Here is a 9777-nt window from a genome sequence, read left to right as displayed (position 1 = left end):
GAGGAAGAAAGTAAGCAGAGAAAAATACATAGTTCCAGAAAAACAATGAAAAATAAAATAAAAAATTACCATACAAACCTATCAGTTTTAAACATTTTAAAATATGATTGTTTTTGTGTGTATACAGACTTTTTATTGGGGTAAACCCCCAATAAGGTAATTACTGGGTCACTTTGTAGTTACATTAGTCTTTAAAATGATTATTCTCTTCTGTCTTAGTTATGGTTTCTATAGCTGTAAAGAGACATCATGACTACAGCAACTCTTATAAATGAAAACATTTAGTGGGGTGGCTTACAGTTTCAAAGGTGGAGTCCATTATCATCATTGGGGGACACGGCAGCATGCAGGCCGTGGTTCTTGAGCTGAGAGTCCTACGTCTTGAGTGACAGGCAACAGAAAATGAACTGTCTCAATGGGTGTGGTTTTAGCATATATGAGACCTCAAAACCTACCTTCTTCCAACAACAAGGCTACATCTCCTAATAGTGCCAGTCTATATTATCTTATGGGGCTAATTACATTGAGATGACCACATCTTCTGTATTGGTACTCTTACCAGCAATGTACAGCAAACCCAGCTCCTCCACACTCCTGTTAGAACATGCTGTTACTACTGGAGTGTCTTTGGTTGTTTTGATAGTTTCTTAGTGATACCTTAGCATGTTTGAAATGTGTATTTTCCTAATGACCAATGGTATTGAATGACATGTCATGTGATTATGTGCTGTGTGCTTCTAATCCCAGTTATTCATTTCCTCATTCTTTTGTCCATTTTCTCACTCAATTAGTGAAGTGCTTGGCTTTGAAACTTTTAACATTATATTATAGATATTAACCCTTCGCTGCATACATAGTTTACAAATACTTTATTAGAGTCTATAGATCTCTTTTTATGTCATTAATGGAATTTTTCCTAACAATTGATTTTAATTTTGATGCAGTCTAATTTGTCTATCTTTTTACTATATAGTTTATGCTTTTAGTTTTAGGTTTAAGGAAATTTACTTTGAAGCACACACCCTTGTATGTTATTGATGCCTCAGATTCTAAAGAGAGCTTTCTCATTTTCTTCTTTAAAAGTTGGGTCATTTTATTCCAAGTTCATGATCTATTACTCTACTATTTTTATGCAATTCTACCAATCCACAGAGTTAACTTTTGTATAAAGTGTGAAGTTTAGATGGCTGTTGATTTCTTTTTCGTATGGGTATCCGATTGCTTCAGCACCATTTATTGAAATGGCTATCTTTTTCCTGTTGAATTACTTTGCAGTTTTGTGAAAAATCACTTGGTATATTTGCAGATGTTTCTCTGTACAATTTGTATTCTTTTCAATTGTTTCATGTGTCCATATCTTGACCAATATTACACAATCTTGATTATTGTAGAAAATAATGCTGTAAAATAGGGTAATTTGTATCCCTTTTCAAAATTGTTTTACTTACCCTAGTTCATTTGCCTTTACATATAAATAAAAAAGTCTGTAACTACAAACATTGTTCTGGGACTCTGACAGGAATTATACTACATCTGCATATTCATTTGCAGGGAATGGCAATTTACTATGCTGAGTCATAGTTTTATGTTTTACAACTTTTCAGTCTTGCACATTATTTATTAATGTTATAACTGATTTATTATTTGAGCAGTGGTATTGTTTTTGGTGGTCACCTGTCCCTTTGTATCATACAGAAGTCCAACTCAGTCTCTATACTTCTGGGCTCCTCGAGATGGATTGCCAATTCTGAACATGTACCCATGACAACTTTTGCTTGTCCTAACACCCATCTCCACCTTATTAGCAGCACACTGTGCATTGTACGCTGTCTAGAGAAGACTGCAGGAGGTTGTGTACAACACGCACATTTGCCATCATTTTATTTGAGAGTCCTGAGCATTTGTATGTACTCTAATTTGCAGGAAGTCTAAGAGCTAGTTCCCCATGGATATTGATAGGTGATTGTGGCATCATGTTTGCCATTGGAAGGAAAACTAGTGCCACACGGTACGGGCATATCTTGCTCTGAGTCGCATTACCAAGCTCTTTCTCGGTGGGTTTCTCCTCGGACGGCTTAGCCTTGCCATTCTTGCTCTTCGGAGCAGAGAATTAGTCTCACAACTGTATCAAACTATATTCTCCAGAACGAAAATCACTTTGTGATTCCTTAAAACCTATACATAGTCTGATTTTGAGGACGGGTGGTGACCCTACTAGTTCTGCCTTGTATCTAGGCTCCTCAGTCCACAGTGCGTCCACATGTTCCCAAGGCAGCTCCCTAAGGGTCTATTTAGAGTGGTTTCCTTTGGTGGGTGTTAGAGGCAGGAGTAGTCTTGCCGCCTTACTCCTGGAGAAAGCCAAGCTTGTCTGCAAGAAATGGAGTGACATTTTCGCTCTCACACTTCCACCTAAACTGCCAGTTCAAGCTTTTGTTCTGTTCTTGCTTTGTGCGAATTTCCACCCATCTCTCTTTGGAAATCATGCAGGGCTTTGACTTTGAGGGTGGCCATCAGAGCACCTGACTGCTATTGCTCTTGTACTTTATGTAGGACAGGTTGGCATCTTCTCTTATTTGAACAACACGATTGTCTGCTTTTGGAATTTTTTTGTATCTATCTCCCTAGCTATACGTCAAGGCCTCTCTTTCCCACAGTTTACTTGTATCTCTGGTATAATCGGTATTTTCCACACCTTCAGTAGAATAAGAAGAAAGTGAATCTAAAAAAGTTTTGCCTATACTGTATTTCTGGTCCAGTATTCTGTTTTCTGCAAAGTTTGGGGTTCTAGACACAATTTATCGACAATTTCAACCCTGACAATACCTCTGCTCTGAGAAGTAAAGAACACAATGCCTGCTTCCTGCTTCAGAGCAGAAACTAAAGGGTGAAATAACCAGAGGAAAAAAAATGAAATAGAAACATGTTAACATCTAAAAATATTCTGCCACAATTGAGAGATGAGAGTTGAATTCCTTCGAGAGATTCCATTGGGGAAAAGGAATTGTTCTTGCAAAGAGGGTTTCTGAAGCTGCAGAGGCTGTTAGACTGAGGTCCATAGAATGCTCTGATGTCATCATTGAGAATCCTCTAGGAAACCTCTGACCTTTGACCCTCAACAGCCACCATGCAGCGCAGTGATCACTGGACAGGTCTGCTGTTCAATTAATCGGAGTTCTTCAGCCAGTTAAGAGAGTTGATTATTTTAAAATTTGTATTAACTTATCTTTAAATTTGTATTAGCAGATGTTCTGAAGGTCAAAAAGGGCAGTCAAGCTGTAGGGAAAAGGTGAAGTTAGACTTTAAGTATCCTTCGAGGGACTGTTTTGGCTGATACTATGAAACGACGACAAAAGAGGAAACATCTGGAAATTGAAGAGTCCCAGGAAGATGACGAGAAGGCAGAAGGTATGTCCTGGGCACCTTGTCTGGGGGCACAGGGATGGTAGTCAGTTGGAGCCGAGCAGGCTTTGAAGAGGATTCAGGTGAAGCAGGGAGGCATAGATGGTCTATCAGGGACGCGGCCAGTTCTGTCTCCAGGATTTCAGTGATGTGAGACAGTACAGAGAGTCCAGATGCCCATGGCACGAAGGTAGTCAGTGGTGTTGTTTTATAAACTTCCTTCCTGGGCACTGGCATTTCCCGGGCACTGGCGTTTGGACTATGGATTCCAAGATTGCTGAGGTCCCAGCTGTCTGACTCAGAGGTGCAGATTTTCAGACATCTCTTTCTGAGTTCTTATCTCTTATTCTTTTTTTTTTTTGTTTTTCCCTTAGAAAAATGGCTTGGAGATGTGATGGGGCTTACTGAAAAACTGAGTTTTACTGAGTCTTTTAGGAAAGAGTGAAGAGTAGCTTAATGAGTTAAAGGGCCTGAGAAATATTTTGAGAAATAAAATGCTTATTCAAAAGGTTAGGAGTTTGTCTGGGGTCGATGTTATATCGAGACCATGAAGATTTTATTTCTTTAGTGGAAAGAATTTATAAGCGGTCCAATAAAAGCTGTGGATTTTCAGGTTTTAGACTTTCCAGAGGAAAAGCAAAGAAAGGAAAGAGTCTGATAAGATACCAAGGTCATAACAGGTGGGGTAAAACTCACCAGCATTCTCGGGCTCTAGATGCCACTGACAGTTGCTGCCTTGTACCCTAGGATGCATGATAACTGCAATGACTATAAGTAAAAACACGGTGTGTGGGCTGGAGAGATGGCTCAGTGGTTAAGGACTCACTACTCTTGCAAGAGGATGTGGGTTCCATTCCCAGAACCCACAGAGTGCCTCACCACCACTGGTAACTCTAGTTCCAGGGGAGCGGATAGCCTTTTCTGAACTCCTCAGCCACCAAGCATTTAAATGGTGCACATACATACATGCAGGGAAAACTCTCAGAGACCTAAAATAAAAATAAATGCACAATTGAAAAATAAGTGCTTGCTGTAAAAGGGTTGTCAAGTGTAGGAAGTGGGGCAGAATGGAACCCGACCTAGCTGCTCAGATGGAGACTTTTGCCCACAGTAGAACCCCACAGCTTTCTTGGGCCCTGGGATCTGAAGACTGTGGGCTGAGCCCAGAGAACAGTGGCTCGAAGCCCTGTCAAATTCCCACCGGCAGTTACAGGAAAGTGAAGCAATGGTTTTGACTCCCCCATTTCACCTTATATTTTAGAACTGTTTTGCCTCGGTATCCTTATTGGGAGGAGAAGTAGCAGGTGTGAGGCTCAGAGAGTGTTACTAACTATGAGGTGTATAAGGTAAAGTTATTTTTTTCTTGCCTGAAACTCCATATATGCAGTAACACATAAAAGCTCTCACAAGGGTCTTCAGTGAGATCGCCACACATTTCCCCTGTGTGCGCTGATGCAGAGAGATGTCCTTACTTCCACACTTTGAGAACACACTGCTATAGAAACACACCCTCCCTTTACCTCTCGTTCACACACCCTGGGTATGTGACAGTCTTGTCTTCACACACTAAATTCTATTTTCTCTCTCTGTGTGGGTGCACATGAAAGAGAGACCCATAAAAGCATACATACTTTAAGATATTCCTAAATACCATGTAAGAACCAGCCACATGTTATAGTATGTCACATATGAGGAACCCTACACATGTAATAACAGGCAAGCCTTGTGCAAATCACAATAAAACACAGAATCATCTGTACCTTTTATTAGGATTGCAAAACAAAATATAAACTTTACTTAAATTTGAATTTCAAATAAGTTACAAATATTTGTTTAGTGTGAATGTTTATTAAATACTATATAGGACATATTTACTCTAAAAATCTGTCTGTGACTTACTTGAAATTCTAATTTAATTGAATATCAGACATTTTTGTTTTCTACATTTGGTAAACCTTATATACTTACCGTACACTGACCTAGTATATATTTACTTATTTCTGATCAGTGCCTGCCCTTCAAGATTAAAATGGAAAGTCTAGTTCAAAGATGGAAACTTAGGAAAGTGACTCATACATAATAGCTATTTATTAAATATTGCTTCAGTGAATGAAACATACTTAACAGATATAGGCCTCACAAAAGGCTATGTATTTCCTAACTGCTGATTCTCTAGATAGAGATCATATTTCTACTGCTTTTACCATATTGACCTCACATTTATTAAAGGTTGCCTTATACACATCACTGTTATACTTCTATTGATTTACTTTTTAAGTTTTTATTTTTTTATTTTTTTGTTGTTTTCTACTGCATAAATATCTATACATCATGTACATGCATAATGCCTACAGAAGCCTGAAGAGGGTATTGGATCCTCTAGGACTAGAGTTACAGACAGTTGTGAGTTACGATGTGGGTACTGGGAATCAAACCCAGGGCCTCTGCACAAGTACCCAGTCCTCTCAACTGAGCAAACTCTACAGCCTCTATTCTTACATTTTTAATGAAGACATTAATAAAATAATTTATGGCTGTGATTAATAATAGAATATATCCATTCGGGTCAGATTTCTACTATGTGTCTTAATCTTAATTGCTAATTCTGTCAGACACCAGTAATTATTTGCTGGATAAGTAAATGACGTGCAAACATGGCCAACCACCATATCTTTTTGTCTCTTATACCTTTCTCAGAAATTTCAAAATCACAAGACGATGTCCCTCAGCCTGAATCTACTGGAGTGGCTGAAGCCCAGAACCCAGGGGTAGGGGAGGTCTCCTCTGCCTCCAAATACTTCTCCTGTGTTTCTTCTCCACCTAAGCTCATCCATCGTAGTAATGGTGCGAAGCTCCTTGGGTGTGACACACTTTGGGTATGGGGCTTCTTGGGTAAAACTCTTTGGGTATGGGCTCAGGGTGTAGTACCAAAGGCATATAGATTCAAGGATAAGGTTGAGAGGAAGCCCAGGGAAGCTGGGGGTGTGCTCAGGGTTCTGTAGAGGAGCCTAGATAGGATTCAGAGCTCCTAAAGGACTTGGATCTTGGTGTGGGAGATCCTGAGCCGTGGCTTCACAATGACGAGAAGTCATGAAAGGGTGGATAGAAGGGTTGGGTCTTGGGGCAGCAGACTAAGGGACCAGACAAGCACCTTTAGAAGAATTGTGTGGCTTCTGCCTTTGGATTGTGTTCAGAGTTCTGAATACTTGCTTAGCATAGACATTAGTGCAGGGGGACTACCTAGCACAGACTCACCGACTTCACACACAGCCACACTCCACTCAGATATGTGTATTCTCAGTCCAGACACAACATGAAAATGTATGACACGTGACACACCATGCCGAACTTGGACACATAGCCCACATTGCACAAATACTATAGCAACGAGGTCCTATGATCCCATCCTCACCACATACATGTTTTACCTCCACTTCACACAGACTTTATTTCTCACTCTCATACTCCACATTCCTAAGTCCACAGCATCTGCTAATATCCCTGCACATAAAGAACCACAGCATACGCCCACCCTAGAAAGCAAACAGGAAATACCAAAGTTCATCATTCAATTGTATCACCCCAAGGCCTCTTCTCCTGTGACACGTATATTCTCACGCATGTGCCCTCAACTTTCTCTCTGAAAATGTTCTTATATTTCTGATTTCACTTGCCAGGAACCCAGAAATTACAAGACAGTTCCAAGCCTGGATCATCAAGAGTCCAGGTTGCAGAAGGAGAGGCGATGGATGCTACCTCACAACCTGTCTCCTCATCCTATCCTTCATATAAGACTTGTGTGTTCTCTCCGTGTAGGAACAAACATGAAAGGATGAAAGTATACTACATGCGGGTGCACGTGATAAAAGGTGTGGCTATCTCCTGGGACACAAGCGAAACCTCAGAGTCCCTAGAAAAGCATCCAAGGATGGAAGAAGCCACCCTTCCTGAGAGTGTGTGGGTAGGTGCTCCATCCTCTGATGTGTCCACCAGAAACCTCCTGTCGGACAGTGAACAAAGTGGCGAAGAGAAAGAACACGAAGAAAGGCCAGAATTAGATAGCCGGCCAGAGTCACCCATGGTTGAAGAGAGACCCAGGGCCAAGACACCTGACTCACTGGTGACCATCGAGAATGGCTACAAGTGCATGGCCTGCTGCCGAGTCTATCCAACCTTAGATTGCCTCCAACAGCATGTGCAGAATGGGTTCCAGGAGGGCTTCAGCTGCCACGTCTTCCATCTCGTTATGTCCCAGATAATTGGCAATGTGAATTCAGGGCACGCCCGGCAGCAGCAACTGGACAACAACGAGAAGGAAGAGGAACACAGGGATGAGAAGGCTGAGGAGCAACAGCCCACCGAGGAAGATGGTGTGAAGAAACCCTGGAGTCAGTGTCCAGGCTGTATGTTTGATTCTCCAAAAGGACAGAAGTGAGCAAGGGCTGGGTCTGCTGAGTAATCTGTCCCTCCAATGCAGGCTTGCACCTCCGTCAGGAAGAGAGGGGAGCTTGTCAGCTCTGGGAATGATGGGAATTAAACAGGCCCTCTTCTTCTGGCCCAGGAATCTTACATTACTGTAAGTTGCGATTTGTCCCAAGCTTTCCAGCTCCTGCAGGAAGTTCAGATCATTTCTAAGGGCTGGAAGAGAGCATCTTTCCTCCTTAAGAAGTATTCCTATTTTGTTTCCACACAGCAACTAATATTCTTGGGCTAGAGGATCCTGGAAGATGGGGTGGCCTTCTCTTGGGAGAGGTAAGGCCTACAGGAATAGAAACCTCATAGGACAGGGAGCTTATAGAACAAAGAGCGGGGCTGTGATAGGCTGTTTGGAGGCACACCCAGTTCTCCTAGGGAAACTGACCTTTATTAAGTGAGAAATTGGAGAGCTTTGACTGGGAACTTTTTCTGTTCCTACATGATAGTCCTCTACTTTAAGGGGAAATAGTGTTGTCCCTCTAGGCAGATAACTCAGCACAACCACAGGGAATATGAGTGGTCTGGAGAGAAGATAGGGAGCCAGTTGGATCAGAGGTTTGGGTCTTAAGTGAGCTGAGAGCTCGTTGGCCCATGGGTATAATAGTCCTGTGGGGGAAAATGCAAAAGTAGAGGGGAGAAAAGGAACCACATAGAAGTTATGTCTCAAGAAACCTGAGCATGTTCTCAAACTGTTTGCTGCAGTTGAGCTGGAAATGAACTCACTGTGGTATGTGCATGACTGTGGAGTTAAGATAAAAGGAAAGGGTAGTCTACTAGCAGCAGTCATTGCATTATTTTTAATTTATTTATTTATTAAGGATTTCTGCCTCCTCCCTGCCACCGCCTCCCATTTCCCTCCCCCTCCCCCAATCAAGTCCCCCTCCCTCATCAGCTCGAAGAGCAATCAGGGTTCCCTGCCCTGTGCATTTCTTATCTTTCTCGTTCTACCGTACTTATTTTCTCCATCCCAGGAAGAAGAGACGGCCATCAAGAGAGCAGTGGAGGTGGACGGAATGCTGTTAGCATAAAGGAAGATGAAAGAACCAACTCTCAGTCGAACACATAATCAGATGCAATAAAGACTGTTTTCCAAACCATTCCTGATTGCATTCTTAGTAAAGCAATCTAGCTTCCCATCTACACATCTCTAGAAGTTGATCAATGGGGTTTCATTAAAACATTAATAAATGTCCGTCTGAGCCTTGAAGATTGAGACTGTAGCTGCATATTCGAAAATCTTCCACTTAGCACACGTTCTCATCCAGATGAGTTAAAATTTTATTTTATTTTTATTTTTTGTTCATTCTTATACTGGTCTTTTAAAATCTGACCCCAACATCTTTGAGACAACCACTGCTACCACCCACTGGGACAATAGGGCTATCCGTACTGAAGCAAGTCGTGAGTTTGTCCACCATCTTTGAAAGGTGATGGGAAGTAACATGTCTCTGAATCTGAACAGAGCAGAGAAGGAGACTAGAGGACAGATGAGAACAGTATGAAGTTCTTTCCTGGCCTTGAGTGGGCTTGGGGCCTCTTGTTTTTCCTCCCATCACGGTAAATGTCCAGGACGAGAGTTAACACACTACAGAAGAAAAACAGTCAACGTGACTAAATGTCAGGCAACGCTGTTACTTAGAAATGAAGAAGTAAATACGTTGCCATATAGAGAAAAGTTAAAAGAAATCCTTCAAACGAAACATTAAGAAACACTTAGAAACATTAAGAAAAACATTTAATGAGCTAGTAGGAAGCATGGGAAGCTGTAAAACTCACCAGTAAAAGCAAGTACACAAAATATTCTAAGATGGTCTACCGAGGGATAAGCAGCGAGTGAGCCACTCAGACTCCAATACAAAGACTAAAGAGCTAGACAATTCCGAAGCAATAACTACACCATGA

At 41.5% G+C, this 9777-nt stretch overlaps 1 protein-coding gene across 1 annotated transcript; it reads left to right on the top strand.

Annotated features, from left to right (window-relative positions):
* Positions 1-3335: 3335 nt before the first annotated feature.
* LOC121453119 (protein FAM170A-like) lies at positions 3336-8941 on the top strand. The gene is made up of 5 exons (XM_041659625.1): positions 3336-3405; positions 6097-6237; positions 7077-7830; positions 8066-8067; positions 8847-8941. Exons 1-5 carry the CDS (start codon positions 3336-3338, stop codon positions 8939-8941), a joined length of 1062 nt encoding a protein of 353 aa, XP_041515559.1.
* Positions 8942-9777: the final 836 nt, after the last annotated feature.

The sequence above is a fragment of the Microtus oregoni genome, unplaced genomic scaffold (genome assembly GCF_018167655.1).
Source record: "Microtus oregoni isolate MIOR12 unplaced genomic scaffold, Mior012 000011F_ref0000422, whole genome shotgun sequence".
Lineage (NCBI taxonomy): Eukaryota > Metazoa > Chordata > Mammalia > Rodentia > Cricetidae > Microtus > Microtus oregoni.
The sequence above is the reverse complement of the archived record's forward strand: the minus strand, read 5'-3'. Positions and strand labels throughout refer to the sequence as shown.